Source organism: Parasteatoda tepidariorum, chromosome 1 (genome assembly GCF_982258835.1).
Source record: "Parasteatoda tepidariorum strain Cologne lab strain chromosome 1, Ptep-v5.0, whole genome shotgun sequence".
NCBI classification, from domain to species: Eukaryota; Metazoa; Arthropoda; class Arachnida; order Araneae; family Theridiidae; genus Parasteatoda; species Parasteatoda tepidariorum.
The window spans coordinates 53069335-53090397 of NC_141755.1; the positions used below are offsets into that span (position 1 = coordinate 53069335).

Below are 21063 nucleotides of genomic sequence, written 5' to 3' on the forward strand. Positions count from 1 at the left end.
AAATATATTTACATATGAAGGACATCTCAAAAGTAAACTTCCCACAGCTTTTAAAAAGAAATAAACATAATTACCTGGAAAGGCTAAGCTTAAAAGATACTGTAATATTTCAGATACTTTGTAATAGACCTGAAAACAACCACTCGCCACATGGTGAGTCAACAGAAGAAAGTGGCGACTTTAAATAATCGATCACTTTTTCCTATAATTTTCTTTTCATCATTTAATGATAAAAAATACATCAATGTAGAAAGAGATAAGATGTCCAATAATCTATCCATTTAAAATTTTGATCCTACAGAATCCACCACTTTGTGTTGGAAAGATTCATGTGGAAGGAGAGTTGCCTAACAATTTACTTATTTCAAAGGTGTAATGTGAACAGTAATGTATTTTATCTCCCCAAATATTTTTAAATAAAGTTCTATAAAATTAGTATGTTTAACTAAATTTTGTCACACATTTATCTGAAATTTTATTTTGATTTTTTATAGCCGTAGATTATTCCTAATATGAATTTTATTTAAAAATATATTTTATTTTTATCCAAGCAAAAAAAAAAGTTTTTAAAAAGTGGCTATTATATGAAAAGGACCAAATCAGTTATCAACTGATTAGATTCAAAGAAAAAGTGGCTACCAGGTAATTTGAGTTTGCCATCCACTGATTACTAAATACCAACTGAACTGAAAATTTAAATTTTCATTTCTACTTTGCAGCATAAAATCCACCATAATTGTAAAACTTATCATACAGTGGGATAAGACTGTGGTAAAGAGTAATAAAAGTCTGCCGTCTGGGATTAGAGCCAGCACGTCAAAGCACATCTTTGTTAGTTGAAAGTCACTGGGAGGAAGATCGAGATTATAGGGTTCTTATTCATAAAAAAACCTTCCAGCAAAATTTTTGTTGCAGATTTCGTATAGAATCAGCCATATTCAGGCAACTCGCCTGAATATGGCTCTTCCTTGTCACAAGGGTTGTTGTGATTAAGAGAAAACTAGCTCTGAGCATCTGCAGCCACTTGTTTTGAGTGACTTCAACCTAAAAGAATTTCTGTGAAGAGTAGACTCCAATGAAGGAGCTACAATACCTTATCTCATAGTATGACAAGTGTTACAATTCTTGTAGTTATTGCTGTATCTCTTGCAATAAAACATTCCAAGTAATTATTTATTTTTATAATTTTTTTACAATGCTTTGGGGTACATACTTTTCTAGTGACCCTTGTAATTGTTCTAGAAATACAAATAATGTCATGATACCAACAGTAAACAGTGTGAAAATAATAATAAAAAAACACATTACATGAAGTTATATATATATATGTACTAGTATATGATTAAATAAGAGTTTGGCATTTGGAAGATTACTACCAACAGTATAACAAAATATTGGAATGTGTAACGTACATTCATAATATGATATGTAGCACAGGATAACAATGGTTATCACATTCACAGGATATCACGTTCAATTAAGATACTTGAATTTGAAATGCTACCACTAATAATGTAAAATTTTCATTTAAAGGAAAGCTTAATTTTAGGGGAATATATACTACATGATACAAGGTATGAAAAGAAACGAATATTAACTTTTGTTAATTATCACATTAGATTTAAGAGAGCACCGTCCTTTTACTTCATATCTAAATAATTCTATTAATATATATTATGGTGAATAATACAATACTGTTTCTCAAAAATAAATGCTAATATAATCACTACTACTTTAAATTTTTTTAAGAAAAAATTAGGGGTCATTATTTTGGAGAGGTATCAGGTTGGGTCGGAGAGAGAAAGGAAATCTCTTCAGTCTATTGTGTTAGTCCTAGAGTGTAGCAACCCTCCTTAAAATGAGCCATTCTTGTTTCCATAGCACCAAACGGCCTCAGACTTTGTGGCAGGAGGAGTTCTTAGCTTAGACAAACTATAGGAACTTATCGTAAACACAGTCATACTTGATGTAATATATTACTTTAATTAGAATCAAGAAAACAGTGTAGGAATGCCCAACTCTGAATAATTAATCGGAAGAAAAGTTAAAATATTAATTTAAATATATAATTCAATGGAAAATTATTTATGCAAGCATGTTTAATTTGTTTAAAATAAAATTTAAAAAAGAAAAAAAAAACGTGTTATATGAATACACGATTGAAATTGATTAATTTATACTTTTATAAAAATATTTTTTATACTAATACCTATAGGTCAACAATATTTTCTTTACAAAAAAAATGCCTGGATACCGATAAAAGATGGAGCTATCGAAGCATTTATAAAATGTATTTAGTATACAAAACTGTTAACACAGATAATTACAATTCAGGTACATTACTATGAAAAGTATAATGCTATTATATAAAATTTTTAATTCTTTAGTTTAACCAAGTTCCAATAATTTAAAAAAGATTAACTGAAAAGGGAAATTTAAATCAATTTATAAATATGCACTAAATCGCTAGCAAATTGTTTCACTACTTATTGAAAGTAAAGTGCAAACAGTTTTACCAAAGTGAATATGATCAAAACTAAATTACAAAATGCTTAATCAAAGTGAAAATGAAACAAATTAATGTACAAACTGCTAAATAAAATTATACAAAATCTAAAATATGCAAACTGATTTAACAAAGCAAATGAATATCATTCAAACTAAGGTGCAATTAATACATTTAACACAGACATTTTTTAGGAATGAACTAATTTTCCATTAAATCTATATTTAGAGAAAATTTTGAAAAGTTCTATTATGCTATAAAAGTTTTGGAATATTCTCTACTAGCTAAAAGAAACAGGATATCTGTCCAGTTCTCCAAGTAAATGAAAATTTGGCCAGCCATATATCATTTACTTAAATGCCTTTAATAGAGATGTCAACCAGAAAGTATAACTCTTCAAGATATTTATGGTGGTAGTGAAATTAAAATTAACTAAGCGAATATTCATAAAATCTTTCCAGCACATAATTACATCACAAGCTTATCAAGTCTGTATGCATATATATATGTTTGAATTATTTAAATGTCATGTTGATCAAAATCTTTCTAAATCATATTTTAAACCACCACTTTATATTAGAAAATAATTGTAAAAGAATACTTCAGCAAATAGGTAAGAAGTTGGCAGGTCTACTATAGGAACTAGATATTCCTATCATGCTCTAAGCCAGAGAAGGCAAACCTGTCACATACACGCCACTATATGACACGCGACAGTATTTGGATGACCTGCAGGGAGTTATTTTTATTTATAATTAAGTTATTGTTACATTAGTTATTATTTCAATTAGAATTAGGTTATAATTCACAATTAAGTTAATTTTATTACTAACATGCACTGAAAACAATATTTAAAAAAAACATATTTAATATTAGCTGTCATAATAGACTGATTTTGAAACAAGTCCGATTTCAGTGGTCATTATTACATTTTCAAAATCATAAAGCTGACCATATCATCTCCTTTGAGTGTATAATGAAAAAAAAAGGTCAGATTTTTTTTTTTTTTTTAGAAAGTAGGAGAATGGAATGAGATAACCCTAACTAAATCTCAAATTATGAAGGAAAAAAAAAATTGCAATAGTAAATATGCAAAATTTTGAACAGATTATTTATTGATGTATAAACTGTAAAAGACAGTCTTGTTTCGTGTTGATGCAATATTAAACTGAAATATATTTTTTTTATTCGATTTACATTTAAAGCAAGTGAATATCCAAGCAGCAAATATAGTTACTCAACGTAACTCTATAGTTTAAAATCAAAGTACAGCGGCTTAAAGTTTTTTTAAAAAAAGAATTGTTTCATTTCAATATTAATTAAGTTTTTACCGAAAGAATATTTAAAAAAAGAAGTGGCACACTTGATTCCTAAAGATAATAAAACATGATTGACATACTATTCCAAAAAGGTTCACCATCTCTGCTCTAAGCATTAAAGGAATTTTTATTAAATTTGTATAATGTTTATTAATAATAAATGGAATGTACAATAAACTTTCAAGTACAATGAATAAAACAGAAAATATATAAAGTTTGTTTCATATAAAAATTTGTTAGTTTATTTTATTGATGAGAAAGAGTTTTAATAAAAATATATATAAAAAAAAAATGATATATTGTATCATTTCCTAAAATCTAGTCTCCAATAGAGATATCAAATTTCTTCTATTTAACAACTTGAATTACAAAAGTGTTTTTTTTTTTTTTGCAAAATCGGAGTTGTTCATTTCTGGTTCAAAATCAGTCAGAGTACATTTAAAATAAATATACAACAGATAGTAACGTTTTAAAACTTCAAGAGAGAGGTATTGTAAATAACAAGAAGATCACAGGTTACTTGAGCTATATGTCACATAAAATTAAAGCAGTATCATTTCTTAATTTTGAAAAAGAAAACAGATATAAGAATGACCGGAAATATCCAAGCAAGAGTCACTAGATATCCAACCCAGATATCATTCTCAGTGATTGTCCATCCACGTGATAGTACAGATCTCATAGAGTCTGCCACTAATGTCATGGGAAGGCAGTAACTAAATTGTCTGAGGTAGTGAGGCATAGCTTCAACAGGCCAGATAATTCCTGGATGAAAGAGTAAAAATTTGATCAAATTATTATTAATTTATACTATTATGACCAAACCATCCTAATTATACAGGGTGGCCACTCAAATCAGGTTTCAAATTTCCCTGATTTTTCCAGGTAAAAATCCTAAAATTTCCAGGTCAATGTTCTTTTTTCCCCTCATAAAGTTTAGGATGGGTGCAAGAAAAGTCAATATAAGTATTTTATTTAAAATATTATTTTTCTAATGTTATTTTATCATCTTTGACTCATGGGATAGAGTGCTAGCCAGGTCACCTTATGGGAATGAGGTGACCTGGAAAGGTTCCCTATTCTTTAAGAAACCAAGGGAGTTTAACAGGGTTATAATGAACCAAATTTTGATGCAAGCGAAGTATTGCTAAGTTGATGGTATTTCAACTGTTTGGCAATAAATTTTCGTCTAGACGTGGGTATAACAGTTGGTAAAATAATTTTAACTAAGAAAATTAGTAAATAATTTAAATTAGTAAAATTAAGAAAAATCAAAGAAAAAATTCCAGCTTTTCTTTAAAAAAATCCCTGATTTTTCCAGGTTTCTCTCCAAATTTCCCTGATTTTTCCAGAATAAAAAAATTCCCTGATAATTTCAGGTGGGTGGCCACCCTGATATATATATAAGCTAAAATAAAAAAGAAAACAAGGAGAAAAATATTATTAATAAATTATATTTATATTTTTATAAAATAATTTTAAAAAATGAATTAAAAGCTGGAAAACACAATAAGGAAAAAATATCATCATCAGCTCACACAATTTTATCCGCTAAAAAGAGTGCTTTCTAATATTGTATTAATATTGCCAAAGCAAAATACAGCCGAACCTCTTTAATGTGAATTTTTTTAACATGAACTAATTTTAGATTCCCTGTCAAATTGTATACAGATATAATACTTAAAAGTACTTTTAACCCGAAATATCTTTTCGTGAACTCGTATCTCATCACCCATTTTAGCAAGCAAGAAGGATTTTTACATCCGAATACCTAAAGCAGACTTACCGCTTGAAACATAACACATAGATTTTTTAGGACCACCCCTATTCACTAACAAAATTAACAAATACATTTTTACTGTTGTTGATGCTTTAAAAAAATTGAAATTACAACAACTTTTGTAAGTTCGAGAAGGATAATTTCTGATAAAGGAACAGCATTCACTTCAACAGAATTTCTAAAGTCTTGCCAAAATGAAGATATTGAATGCATTTCAATCACCACAGGTGTACCATGTGGAAAAGGATAAGCTGAAAAAATTCAAAGAACTATAATAACGAAACTCTTACTCAAAAATTCAAATCAATGGTATAGACACGTATCATCAGAACAAGGAGTGAGCAATATCAACCAAATATACATTATTTGAACTTTAAACAGGAATCGAAGTGAAAAATAAAAATGACATCAAAATCAAAGAAACTCTGGAAGAAGAAAACTTCCAATCGTCGCAACAAAATAAGGAACAAATAAAAGATGCTAAATCAAATATTTTTAAGCTGTAATAAAATAGTTTACAATATAACAAACAGCGAAAAGCGAAGAAATATAATGTAGGGGACAAAGTAGCTATAAAGAAAACCAGATTTGGTGTAGGAGTGAAACTGTGACTAAAGTTTTATGGTCCTTACCAAATTGTGAACATCTGTCCCAATGACAGATCATCAAGAAGTTTAGATATGACTCCACGTCTGCAGATTTGATGAAACCCTGGGACAATTCTTAAAAACTCTTTACTCAAAAATTCTCCTGATTTTATCCTTTTTTTCAGTCAAACAATTCAAATTTTGAACTTTAAATTTTGTTGATGTTTTTATTATTTTTCAACTTTTTTTTCTTCCCAACATACACTTAGCAGCTTGGTAGGAGACCAACCGCATCAGAATGGACAAGTGTTAGATATACGGTGAGGCACTGAAACACGGCAAAGCCACTCATTCTTCCCGGAGATTGAAGATAGGGCAGATGCACCTCACATGGAGTCTCATTAAAAATGTAATAAGCTCCGGAATAATCACCATAAAGTAGTTTGAAATTATTAAATTTCCTTTTTTCTGTTAGTGACATAATTTTCATGCATCAATCAATAATAATCACCTCAAAATAGTTCAAAATTATCAAGTTTTCCATTTTTATTAAGGACATAATTCTTCTGTGTTAATTGCAAATTTGCAACACTGATCACTTAAAGTTTGAAATTGGCACCTAATGTAAAAATGGCATGAGAAAGCTAAAAATAGATCTAAATACAAAAATCAAACTTACCACTAAGTAATAGATTGGGATAAAAGGAGCCCATAGCAATCATCATGGCAATATTTTCATCGTTGACTATTGAAGATATAAATAGACCTATATGAAACAATATTTGATTAATTAATGTAATTACATTTAATGGAATTGCTATTGCTGAATTTTTTTATTCTGGTTATAAAAATAACTGAGGAATATTTAAAACATCCTATTTGAAGATGTCTGTTTATACTGTTATGTTTGAATCCTCAAACATACATTCATGATTTAACACCCTGAATATAAAAAAGCAATATGAATACTTTAAGGAGAACTTTGCAAGATATTTTAAAGTTAAATGCAAACTCTAGCTTTTTTATGAAAGAGCTTAATTTGTGAAGAGCTCATTTTTAGATCTATATTTAAAAGTTGAGTAAAATGTTGAACTTAGAGATAGAACATGTAAAGTGACAGTTTAGTAAATTTGAGAAACACAGATTTCACTGCAATAAATTCAATAAATGTTTCAGGTAAATATTACATGAACAAGGGTCTGTCCAGGCATTTTGTGAAAGGTCCGTTTTTGTAAAATTGTGAAAAAATTATTCGTAATTTGTGAATATAAAATAAGCATTAAGTCACATTTTTTCAACCAGGGTCCGCTTTTACGAATTTGGGCAAATAGGGTCCGTTATTGCAAAAAAAAATATTTTTTTCAAGGAGTTTTTAAATTGTAAAGACATACAAGATTATGCTCAACATTGTAAAATTATAATTAAAAGAATTAAATTTAAAAAATAAGCAGCAGTTGCAGCTACTAAATTCGATATGCAACATACAAATATTTGGTATTTAGCCTATACTGCTGAATGCAGAATATTCATTTCGGACGAATAAAAGAAGCGTCTGCCAAAGACAAAATTTAGTTCGTTTTACATCTGTTTTTCTCCCCCCCCCTTCCTGGGAAGTAAAATACTATTAACAGTATCAGTAATTTTTAATTAGCAATAAATTATAAGGAAAAATAGTAAACTATATAAGAAAAGTAGTCTAGATTAAAATTTAAATAAAAACGAAATTTAAAAACCAAAAATAGTAAAATATTGTATTAAAACTTATACACGTTTTAAAGTTAAATTGGTATACCTTTATCAATAGGATAAATAACAGGGATGGTAAAATAGAGATAATGTCATTCAACATTAAACTACACAGATAAATATACTGTTAAAAGTAACAACATTAAATTGACAGTAAGTGTTGGAAAATTGAAAAATTAACGATTTCCAAATATTTTGAAAAATATAATATAGTAACAAGATCATTAACAATGGAGTTTTTGATAATGTGGAAAGTCTCCCAGAAATCCAGGTCAATGCATGAAATATAATAGAATGAAATACAATGAAGAAAAATTGAATCATCTTTGTTTTACCATCCCTGCCATTTATCCACATATCATACTGACACTGAAACTCATAGAGGTCTTAATAAAAGATTTTACTATTTGTGAATTTTAAACTTTGCTTTTAATGAACTATTCTTAATTCACAAAGGATAATTCTTGTATTTTAAAATCTAGATTAGCATTCAACAAAAGGGCAAATCAGCTTTCTTCTCATTTGTATCTGCTTTCAAAATAGTTTCTATAGTCTATTTTGACAACCCAAAGTACAGGATGATTCCTTTTGCAACAATCATTTTTCAGCTTTGAGTCTCAGTGATGACTGAATATTTATTATACTCATTTACAAGCTTTTTTACCATCTATTTTTACAGAAAATATTGAATTTAGAGTAAAATATAACAACATCCCCAGTGACTATTTTTCATCGTAAATTTTTATTACATTATTACTGTCTAGATTTAGATATTGCTATGCACAAATCGGTTCAATATTGACCCATAATATCAAAACTATAAAATAGTATGCATTTGCTGCAATCTTAATAATGTATTAAATTGAACCATATTTTTGGTCATAGTATGTTAGATCAAGTTTAAGAAGCATGATTAAATGGTTGAACTCAGCACCATATTCAAATTGCAGAATATGTGTACAATATTAATGCATACTTTCTTAGAACGTTTAGGTACTATTTCTGTTTAAAGATAGTTAGATAAGAGATCTTATGATCTATCAGCAACCATAACAAATTTCTAAATCCAGAAATCTGAGAGTTTTGAAAATGGCCATGTTATCTTACCCAATTCTTAAACTTAAGCTCATGCACCAAAATTTGACCGGCCAAGAAAGCAATGAATTGTTTTCAATAAAATTAGTTTCAAAATTGAACTAGTCTTTGTAAATTCAGTTTTAGAGCCTTACAACTAAAAATTTGAACAATAGTTGCCAACTTACGAAATTAATAATAAAATGCATGCTTAAATAAATATTCTTCCGTCTTCAAGGATGCTAATAGCTTGTGGCGAATGAGATCTTAAATCGAGAAACAGAATATTGTTGAAATGTTTTTCTGCTACTTTTTAGACCCAAGCCCCATTTCTATAAATTTGATAAAATAAAAAAGTAATGTATTTAGTGTGAACAAAGTTCTAAAAAGTACTAACCATAAGACATCCCTTCTAGACCAACCAAGAGTACTGCAATAATGACCCATATAAGAGGACCTAGAGTAGGAATGTTAAATACAAGGAATGTGAAGATAAGTACCAGAGTTACTTGTAGGAGCATGACGATAAAAAGAGAAAAGAAGATGGAAAACACAACTTCCCAAGATTTGACTCCTGCAAAATACATAAAAATGCTAAGGAAGATCATTTATATAGTATCAGGGTAAAGGGTTCGTACAGCCCTTTAGTCATATATTAATTTTTTTTTTTTTTTTAAATTACCTTAACCCATAATTATTACCCTAAAATGCTCACAATTACTCTAATATTTTCAAAATTGTAAGATAATTTTGCTTTGAAGTTTTCTCGGCACAAGGCACTAAGCATAATTAAAATAAAAAAAATTACTGTATATATCGGTATATAAGTCAACTTTTCAACCTCCTTAAAAATTATGAAAATCAGAAGATCTACTTATACAACGGTAATAAAGTAGGACATTTCACTCATCATGAAATATCCATGCATTATAAGCAATAAGATATATATGAATAATTCTATATCAATTTACTTCTTTTAAAAAATTATATTTAAAATGTTCAATCTCTCAAGAAAGACAGAATTGAAGAAAACAAACAGTTAAAATGTTCTTACAACCAATATTTTATCTTTTCCAAAAACTATCATCATTGGGCCAAATTTAAACTTAAAAAATCACCATTAATAATTTTAATATCATTTATTACATTTTCAAGTACTTTAATTACAGATAATCATAAGAAAAGAGGAGAGAAAGTTAAAAAAAAATTTTCAAAAAAAATTACAGAAGAAAACAAACACTTAAAATTATTTAATTTCATATAAGTGTACTTAATTTTGATAGAATAGTGTTTGCTTGAACTCCAGTACAGCAAAATTAAATAACATTTCTGCTAAGTTAAATTCTATAAGTAAAAGCATAAAAGTTACTAATTAATAAAATAAAAAAATACCGGTTTTATAAATATCTTATTTTTACTCATTTTTGGGGATATTATTGCAAATTTTTTTTTTTACAAACATTTACAAGTAAATTTAAAATATTAATAAATAGTGGTAGTCACAGATAATTTACTTCCTTTGAAATAAAGGCATTAATGAGATGTACAAAAACTGATAGCCCTATGCCGTCCGTGTATTTAGAATTAATATTTGTGCTTATGTAATAAAGTTTTCAAATAATTTTACAACTAAACTTACCAGCAACCCAAGATCTATCTAGCTGACCTTCTTTCTTCTCAATAATGATTGACATGGAACTTAGTCCTACCGCCATCATGTACGTAATACTGAAAAGATTAAAATTGTAAGAAAATAAAACCAATAAAATTAAAGAAATATTTTATAGTTGATTTTCATCTTAAATTGCTATAATTTTCTGAATAAAAAAATTTTTTTTTAAGGGGATAGCAGTTAAGAACATGTACTTTTGAACTAAAAAATAAAAAGTCAAAACACTGGGAGCACTATCATTTTATTTTTTACACTTCTTTGGGAGAACGAAACTATTAATAAATACCACTACTTACTAATAGTTTTATTATATATAAATTTTGTAAACTTTCAAAAGTACAGTATGTTTCAATTGTTAATTAACAGTGGTAGTCAAGGATTGTTTATTTCTTTTGAAATAAAGTAGAACTGAGTTGTTTTTAGGACTGTTCTTTTCATTTCTCGAAAATTGGGAGTCCTGGCTTATAATGAAACTATTTTAAGATTACTTTCTACTTATTTAGGCTAGGTTTACATGCTTAGTATTGATTTACATTAAATTTTTTATTTTGCAGTAGTGATAAAAATTATTCCCTCCCATTCCTTCAGTTGTATAAAATACCTGTATTAAATTACTACATGAAAAACTACAATGTATTAACACCAACATCTTTTTGAAATGTCAATTGAAAATAAATAAAAAATGATGCATTCATGTCTTAGTATCAGCATTTATTTAGTATCTTGAATAATTCTAATTATCTAACTGTCTAATTATCTTTATTATGTTAAATATATCTATCATAACTTTTTTCCTTTACCTCATACTAATAACATAATTAAGTTTAGATTATTTTTCAATAATGACTAAACTAATTTATATATTAAATTATTTACACTTAGTTATTAATGTTAAAAAAAATCATTAATATTATTTATTAAGGATTTTTAAAAAAATGGTTGCTATTCGGCTAAATCATTATTTTTCACATCTCTAGTACTTTCTTTTCAAGCTGTTGTGAACAACAGAAAGTATCCACTTAGTTAATAACACTACTTTTTCCATAAACAAATCTTTATACCTTTAATCCAATGTTTCAAAAGGAAGCTAGGCACAAATCACTACAGACTTGTATGGTCGTTAGGGAGGATTTTAAAGAGTAGCAGTAAAATAATTAAATTTAGAAACATTTTTTAAAATTAATTCTGCTTTGCCAAGATTTAAAAGCATAACTGCCTAACTCTTATCTTATATGCACACATTAAACTTATTGATTAATCACAGTGAGTGAAACAATTACATTATGAACATTAAAAATAAAGATTTATACTTTCAAACATAAATATTGCAAGACTTCTTCGACAGTAACTTATAAACTGGCAAGTATGGATATATTAATTGCAGTGAGCATTTTCAATAGAAATAGAGTTTATTCATCACAATTGAGAAAATTAGTAATTAATTATACTGTTGCTTTACTTTAAATTATGAAAAAAAAAATTACAGATATATAGGGAGGCCTTATCACGAGAGAATGATAAGGCGTATACACAAGCCCATTAAAAAAAGAAACATTTTTTTTAAAAAAAATCTTGTGATTATGTTTTCTTTTTGCTTTTACTTCAATTTCAAAAACACATTACAAGAGAACATTGAATCTGGTTGATAGATTTTTTCCTGATAAATATTTTGAATTATTTCTAAAATCTCTTAATTTTTAATATTCATGTTCAAAACTAAAATAATACAGTAGGGAACCGATTATCCGGAAAGATCAAGACCATCGCTATTCCGGATAACTGATTTTTCCGGTTTTCTGAATCGCTACAAAAAGCCGGGTTTTTTTTATTGCTAAACCCAACTAAAAAAAAATATTTGGAAATAATCATAAAACGAAGAAAAAACGATGAAGTAATACACTAATGATCATTTCCAAAATGATGGTAAGGTAAGCATCTTTCAATAAAGAAAGAAAAATCCTAAAATCTTATGAGGAAAAAAAATTTTTTTTTTTTTTTAAATTGCGGGAAAATTTATCGAATTTTATTCCGGTTTTTTGGTTTTCTGATTTCCGGATAACGGGTTCTGTACTGTATATTAAATACTCATAAAATGATAAATCTGTTTAAATTCATATATTAACATGTTCAGTTTTTTTTTAAGACAAATGAAATTACAATGCAATTAAAACAAACATTTTCTTACCCTAAAATCATGCCTGGTGCCATGAATTCTGTAAAATTTGGAACGAGATTTCCATAGATGGGTTCACCCAGCTATACAAATAAATAAATTAAATATCATATTTATTCAAATAAAATAAATTATTCTCAAAGCTAGGGGTGCACAACTTGCCACCCGAGGGCCACATGCGGCCCGCCGACTGTTGATGTGCGGCCCGCGAGAGCTCCTAAACACAATATTTCTTTCTTTTTGTAAAGTAAAAATTGAGAATCTCTTTAATTTCTCTTCACAAAATATGGAATCATAATATGTACTGTAGTGGTTAAGTTCTGATTTTTATTTAAACCCTATAAATTTTCTTTAAAATATTTAGTTATAATTTATATTACTCATTTAAATATGTATGTATTTTTTTTTACACATTTATTCTATGAACATTATACTTTCTTTTTATTAGAGTTTATAATATCGCTTTTCCTCAAAGAATAGAACATATTATTAATTTTTTTTTTATTGAATGAATTTTAATAATTAAAGTATTTAATTTTAAGAAAATATGTTTATGAAAATATTTATTGCTCAGAGCACCAATTTTGAGATAAAAATTATTATATTTGCCACCAACATGACTAAATATGCATGCGGCCCTTCGTTAGTCAACCTGCTGTGCAAGTGGCCCTTCACTCAAAAAGATTGTGCATCCCTACTCTAGGCTTAAAAAAAAGAACAAAAGAATCATGTTATGTTAAAATTCTAAGATATCAAAACATTAATTTATTTTTAGCATTTTACTAACATAAATAAACATAATAGATATTCTATTACAAATTGATAAGTAACAAAAATTTCTATAATAAATTGCAATTTAAGCTGTACCATACCCTGAAAAGTACTAACAATTAGTATTATATTCAAACTGAATCAATTTAATCTATGAAACGAAATCTGTGTTAATACAATGAAAAATTATGGATCTGTTAATTAAATATTTAATGTTGATGTAACAATTTATTAATTGTTGAGTGACAAAAATGATTTAAAAGCAATCAAAAGTGTAAGCAAAATATGCGTGAGTCTGAGTCCCTATTAAATATACTTACTACAATGGGTGAAGTAGCTATGAGAGGATTGTATTTAAAAGTGCGAAGTGCATTTTCAGCAAATGTTTGAAAGCTTGCTATGATGTGAGAAAAAATTGTAGCAGAAAGCTGCTGGTCTGAAAAGCATTAAAAAAAAATTTAAGCATGAAATAAAACATGTTGAAAGCCGAATTAAAATCTTAATAAGCTAAATACAATACTTAAGGCTTTGTTTACAGGCTGAAAATTTTTAAATATTGTGCAAATTATTTTATATGATTTTTTTTTCGTTTTCAAAATTTTGCTGAAATTTAGGGAAAAAATTACAACTTACAACAGAATTATCAAGTCATTCATGTATAACTTCTAATTATTTGTACGTGCAATAGTGAAAATACTTTGAAATTGATCCATTAATCAAGTCATAAAGTACAAAATTTGCTGTCACTTTTATGCAATCGGGGATATTCTAGTTTTAAGCTAGAGAAAATGAGAACTCTCATCTTTTAAGTAAATTTTCCAATATATATATGTTTTTTAAATATAATTTTGTGGCTTATCATTGTTTTACAATTCAGGGGTCTGTCCACGTTGAATTTACTACCGTTTAGCGGTACCTTCACAAATTCAATTTTAGGAAAAACGGTAGTTTCACAAATTCAACTTTAGGAAAAACGGTTGTTTCACAAAGTACTTTTTCTTAAAATTTTATTTTTGTATCCTTAAGAAACGATAAATCTATATTTTTACTATGTTTTTGTGTTGATTTTTTAATATCATTTTTAATTTTTCACATATTATGTCTAAATTTTCACAAAATAGGTACCTCTCAGAAAAACCTAGACAGACCCCTGCAATTAGTATTTCATTTTTGTCTCTTTGGAAAACATAGTAATAAATAATTTTATTGTATATGTTGACTAGATATAGTTTACAGAAAATTCATTATAAAAGTAAAGATAACTTATTAAAAAGTAAATACATTAATTAAGAATACACATAAGGGCAACCTTTGTGCTGATATACAAAGTAAGGTAAAACAACGTTAAAGAGCACAAAAAATATATGAAATGCAGACAGCTGTTTCGGATGCTCAAAGGGCAACCTTCATCAGTGCAACAACTGATGAAGGTTCAACTGATGAAGGTTGCCCTTTGAGCATCCGAAACAGCTGTCTGCATTTCATATATTTTTTGTGCTCTTTAACATTGTTTTACCTTACTTTACATTATTTAAGAGTTTTAAAATGTTTACTAAATATGTTTATCATAAAATGTAGGTAATAAAGTTTTATCGTAATGCCACCATTTCAGATAAACCCTTGATTTTAACTAATGAGCAAAATGAAAACCTAATAACAGTAAATAATATTAAGAAGGACTAATACAAATACTATAGAAAAATAATGGAGGAAAAAAAAATTTAAAAGCTATGTTTCTCAAACATACTTAAAAAATGAAGTAAATTTCATTGTTGTCACACATAAAACAAAATGAAAAGAGCATATCACTTTTATAAACAATGGGGAGGGGATTTTAGAGATGGTGATTAAAGTACCAAAGTGGTGAGATACATCACCTAAAATCTCCACTTTATTTCTTTTAGGTTTGATAAAAAAAATAAAAAAAACAGACATTATTTCCCTTTTATAGTTCACTTGAAAAATGTGGTGAAGAAATGTGTCATTACATTTCATTATCTTCCTTTTTTTAAAATTTAAGTCTGCCAACTTATCTGCAATGGAAAATGAACAGAATTTTGATTGGTGATAAATATATTGAAATTAAATTTTCTCACAGCATCCACGAAATAACTCATATAGCTATTGAGCACACAGCATCACCTAAAGTTTGACTACTTTAACTAATTGAAAGTGGTCAAACCTTTGTGTGACAATTGATGAAAATTTTGAACCTTTGGCAAAAATTTAGTGGTAAATTCTGTCAGTATCACTCATCAAATGATTGAAACTTGCATCAGGCAGGAAACTCAACTTCAGATTCGAGTGTTCTAGCTATTAGGAGTGCGGTTGAAATTTTGATAGCAAGATTAATGTTTATTGCCTCACACTAGATAATGAATTAATGAAAAAATGTGTTGAATAAAAATGTGTTGAAATTTAAATTGATGGTTTTTATTTGCCCAACTTGTATTTAAACTATATTTTAAAGCAGTTTATAATAACACTTAACTGCAAATATTCACACCCAATAATTGAAAATCAATAATTAAATTTTAATAATCATAATAATTGTTACTTGTCATGTCTAAATATAGGTTGATGGTGCTGTTGCCAATTGTATTATTGTCTGCTTCTATTCCTTGAATATATCTGTAATTAAAAGAATATTGAAATATCTCAAATTTAAGAATTGTATTCAATAAAAGATTGCTTAAATTACAATATCATTTAATATACAGTAATTTAATTATAAAATAATTAAAATGGAAAAATGCACTGTAAAATGCAATGTCAATTAGATTACATAGCAATAGTAATTTAGGTATTCCCTGGAATTTGAAAAATGTAAAATTAGTTTTGTAATTTATATGTTAATTGTCTGGCCAGAAAATGATCATATTTCGATTGAGGACAAATTCTATCATTGATATGGTTCGATTAGCATATTATGATAGCAGTCAGAAAATGTTAGAAACTTGCATTGTCATCAGACACAGAGCTCCAGTAGAGATATGATTGATCTAGACAGACGGAAGGAAAGAGCTCAAAATTTTAATTGCAAATTTCTACCCGAATTAATAAGAGGTAAGAAAAAATTAAAGTATTATGAAACAGAAAACACAACTATGTAATCTAAAGTCGAATAGCTACTTAATAGCAAAGTCAAACAGATTTTTTTTTTAAACATTAATAAATAAATATTAATTTATAAATATTAATTTATAAATATTAAATCTTTTTCTGTTCCAAGTCATTTAGGTGAGATCTGATCTGTTTTATTAACTTGAGATTTTTTGTGGGGAAGGCTGTTAAGCTTCACACCGAAACCCCCAACTTTGAGGGCCAGAATGACACGCTTAATCTCATGTCTTACAATTAACCTGTGCCTCGCATGTCTTAGCATTAGCAGCTCTATACTACAAGTCTAGTAGCTATGCTAATGCCAACATAGCTCAATGAATCCTAGACACACACAGGCTCACCTACCCAGCAAAATGGAAACATCAGGTGATTTTTTCTTCAACAAAATGGTAACCAAGGGATTTTTTCCCAGAAGCTCTACAATTGTCTATAACGAATTTTAAACAACAGTTGTATATTACATGATAAAAAAAACTTCTTTCACTTCAAAAATACATTAACAGTTGATATGTTTCATGCGCTCAAAAAAACGAACGTCTATTTTCAAGACTTCTCAGGCGTGAATGAGATTAAACAAAAGTGATTTGAAAGTAACATGCTAATCAATAACTATTTAATATTTATGAACCTGAAGAAGTTTTTTTCTTACCTTGTAATTAAACTATCAGTGAAGCTTGGTCCAATATGCAGAACTCCCCAATTTTCCCCTTTTTTCACTGACTCATATGCTTCATTCAAATCATAATAATTTCTCTAAAATAAAAGCAGAAACCTTAATTTGAAGGATGAGTAAATTTGTCACAATAAAAAAATAATGTTAAAAAGTAGAATTTTGAGAATAACATTTCAGAAATTTACCTGAGTTATTACATAAGAGTCTATTGTTTTAAGAAATTTTGAGGATTCTCCTAAAGGATCTTCTTCAAGATTCACTACAGCAATTGGTATGTCAAAAGGTTCACCACCAACACATAAGCAGAAAACTATGACTTGAAAAACTGGAACAAATACTTGGAAAAAAACTAACCTGTTAAAGATAATTATTAAAGAACATGTTAACACTGGGATGACAACCACTTTTAAAAAAAAAATTTTTTTTTGCAATATTTTGTGAAATTGTAATATCTTAATATATTCTCATTATTTGTTGTTAAAAATTCCAAGCCAGCTTCATTAAAAGGAATTTTTCTTAAAAATATAAAGTGGTTGTTATTTTTGTGCTTTTTACCCTTTTTTCCCATAATTGTTTTTAAATTTTTTTTACTAAAATCAGACCACAAATTTGATAGAAGTTGTTGCTTATTTTTTCAATCAATTCTGACAAATTCCAAATGAATATTATTAAAATAATTAATACTATATATTTAAAAAAGAAAAACATATTAGACCTATATGGATAGAAATAGACATTTTTGATTGGGTCCCAGGTAAACAGTTCATGAAGAAATAATTTAAAGCTCTACAATATATTTAAAGAACCTCAAATATTTGAAGAGCCGTAAAAGTCATCAATATTCAGCAATTAAAAGAGCTGGTCATCTGCGAAGATTGATGCTGTTGCTTTTCAACAGACAGGCTGATGGGGGAAAGAGCACGGAGTAGAGAGATGCTAAAATAGATTGCCTGTGTCGGAAATGGCCTATTACATCCATAGGATTAAGAACCAGAGAGAAATAGCCAAATGTAGAGATGCCAAGAGAAAACTTCTGGAGAAGGGCAAAGCCCAACCAGGACTGTGTAAGCTACTGTACTTGATACGTAAATAATGTGTTTAATATTTCACTCTCCCTTTATAATTATATTTGTAAATTCATTGATAATTTTCATTAAGAAACAAGATTAAATGCCTTGCCAGGTATGTTAGTATACAAAAGATATATCTGAATGACAATTGTACAAGTCCAAATATCTTTTTCCAATGTTATATTAATATAACTACTATTAATCTGTTAAAAAATTATTTTAAATACAATAAATCAAAAGTTTTAACCATTACTACCAAAAAAGCATAAAGCAGGGAATAGTTTTGCACTAATTATTAGATTCCATTAAAAATTTTAAACAAGTGTTTAAAGTTATATAAATGACTTCAACTCTTTCATTGTAATTTCAATTTTTATTGATTATTTATCTAGATACACAATAGCTGCTGCAAGCTTTTTAACTGAAAATAGGCAAGACTAGAAAAATAATAAGCAAAGTTAGGTTGATGAATTCTTATTTATGGAAATTCACTAAGAGTGAATCCTTATAAAATATAATCAATTTTCTTTTCTCACCTTTTTGTACAGTTAGTTTTTTGTACCATCAATATTTTGGTCAAAATTTGGGGTAGTGCTTAAGTAAGATTTCAGATAAAATATTATAAATTCAATCAGGCATATATGGATAACAAATATATAGAGAACTTTTACACGATTCAAGCATTATAAGTTTATATGGAATACACAGTAATGCACTATCTTGCAAAGGCCTAAATATAAAGTAAAATGCAAATCAAATTTAATAGTAATAATATTTATAACATTTGTCATTGGGTTTGAACTTTAAATTAAATAAAATAATGAAACTTTAAAACTAATTGCAATATCTAAACTTTTATTGAGTTGTCATACACATTCTTCATTTTACAACATTTCTCTTATATATAATCCTGATTAGGCCATTATTTAGTAGGAGTTTAATTCCCCCCCCCCCTTAAACGAAAAGGACAGGTGAGTTTAAAAAGTATACAGTGTAAGATTAAAAAAGTAGGTTAAGCCAGAAACTATTAATTTTGCTTATTTCTATTTACTCACAGTAGCAAAATAATATCTAGATAAATAATATAAGGTTTTTTTTCTTTAATCAAATTTTGAAAAATCTAAAAATTCTACAATAATCTAAAAAATTAAAATACAGAACCATGTAAAATACAAATTAATTGAAAAAAAAGTTTCACTGAGAGATTTATCTTTTTCCTGCATGAAACATTAATGTGTGATTAAATTAGAGCTTTAACTTAAAAATTCAATTACAGAAATACATACTATAGTATACGAGTAGAAATAGAATTAGTAGTAGCTTTACATTTTATAAAATGTGCTTCTAGCAAACTAAACTTTCTTTTAGATTATTGGATAATATGTATAATAGAGCTTCAACTCAAAAATTTTCCATGAAATGTCAGTTTGTTGATAATGTTAAATAGAGAATGTTTTTTTTTTTTACAAAGTGCAACTTGACACCCTTGCCAACAATAAAAAAAACCTCAATCTTAATCATACAAGACATTACCAAGAGAATAAAAACTTACATATGCACAATTAATAAATTTATTTATTACATAAAACAAAAGTTACATTTTAAAGAAAGACATATTCTCACTAAAGAAACAAAATGTTCTTATTTTGTTTAAAGTTGCAATAATTATTAATTTGGAGCTAAAATAATTATTAGTCTCTTATATCACATCAGTAAGATACCTCAATCTACATTTCTTCACGATTTGACAGACTTAACATCAAAAACTTCAGGTTTCCAATTTCTTTTACCAATATAACATAACCATTCCTTCTTTTCTTTAAATTCAGGGTGGCGAGGATTAGACAAAATTTCAAGCAGATCTTTAAAACCAGGTTCTCCACCGCAATCGTCAGGAGGACAAGCTCTTCTGCCATCCAGACAAACAGGATATTTTTTCTTAGGAAGAGATTGCAGGATATCTTCTAAAACAATGCTATGTGTCCATCTATCACCCAGATCATACACGTACACCATCGAGTCCTTCGGCTTATTAAAATGAGTAGATATCTTAATCTTAGATTCATCCAGGATATTTCGTTTTCCAAGTACGTTATCCCAACACATAGCGTCAATAAAACAACTTCTATCTTTAGGGCCAATGACATCAGTCTTAGTCTTTAAACGGAATTCGTGCACATGCGATTCATTCCAACCCATGGATTTATTTACAGCCAAATGGAATTTTTCGAAAGTCGCATTTTTAGAAATTTGAATACGACGCCATATGAGAGGTTGGGCCCCCTTCAAAGTTATTTTAAATTGAAAAATGTCAGATGTAGAAGCAGATGTCATGTTTTAGAATTCAATTGATTTAGTTATCACCTGAAGGAACAAAGGAAGAACGTAACAGAAAAAAATTTTGAAGCAAGAAAATTCCGCGAAACGAAAGAAGCGGTGAAAAACAAGTTGAAGTAGTAGTATATCAGGTGAAAGAATTATAAAAACATTTGAAAACTAATTTAACAAAAAAAAAATACTAAAAAGCTCAGTTCTAGAGTTTTTTATCGTGTAAAATTTTAACAAATGA

General features: G+C 27.8%; 2 protein-coding genes across 5 annotated transcripts in view; both read right to left on the reverse strand.

Annotated features, from left to right (window-relative positions):
* Positions 1 to 3501: 3501 nt before the first annotated feature.
* Positions 3502 to 21063, reverse strand: part of snu (ABC-type transporter snustorr) — a 69170-nt gene continuing 51608 nt past the window's right edge. For 3 of the 4 annotated variants that reach the window (XM_071179806.2, XM_071179808.2, XM_071179809.2), the window contains 9 exons: positions 17610 to 17778; positions 17401 to 17504; positions 16186 to 16259; positions 13949 to 14064; positions 12870 to 12940; positions 10652 to 10740; positions 9410 to 9586; positions 6872 to 6958; positions 3502 to 4590 (listed from right to left, as the gene is read on the reverse strand). In XM_071179806.2, the coding sequence (XP_071035907.2) occupies positions 4379 to 4590; positions 6872 to 6958; positions 9410 to 9586; positions 10652 to 10740; positions 12870 to 12940; positions 13949 to 14064; positions 16186 to 16259; positions 17401 to 17504; positions 17610 to 17778 (1099 nt within the window). In that variant the 3' untranslated portion in view covers positions 3502 to 4378. The remainder of the gene's footprint in view (positions 4591 to 6871; positions 6959 to 9409; positions 9587 to 10651; positions 10741 to 12869; positions 12941 to 13948; positions 14065 to 16185; positions 16260 to 17400; positions 17505 to 17609; positions 17779 to 21063) is intronic. The other variant, XM_071179807.2, reaches the window with a different exon arrangement.
* LOC107443158 (uncharacterized) lies at positions 20050 to 20963 on the reverse strand. Its single transcript, XM_016056934.5, has one exon. The coding sequence runs from the start codon at positions 20826 to 20828 to the stop codon at positions 20232 to 20234; it is 597 nt and encodes a 198-aa protein (XP_015912420.1). The 5' UTR covers positions 20829 to 20963; the 3' UTR covers positions 20050 to 20231.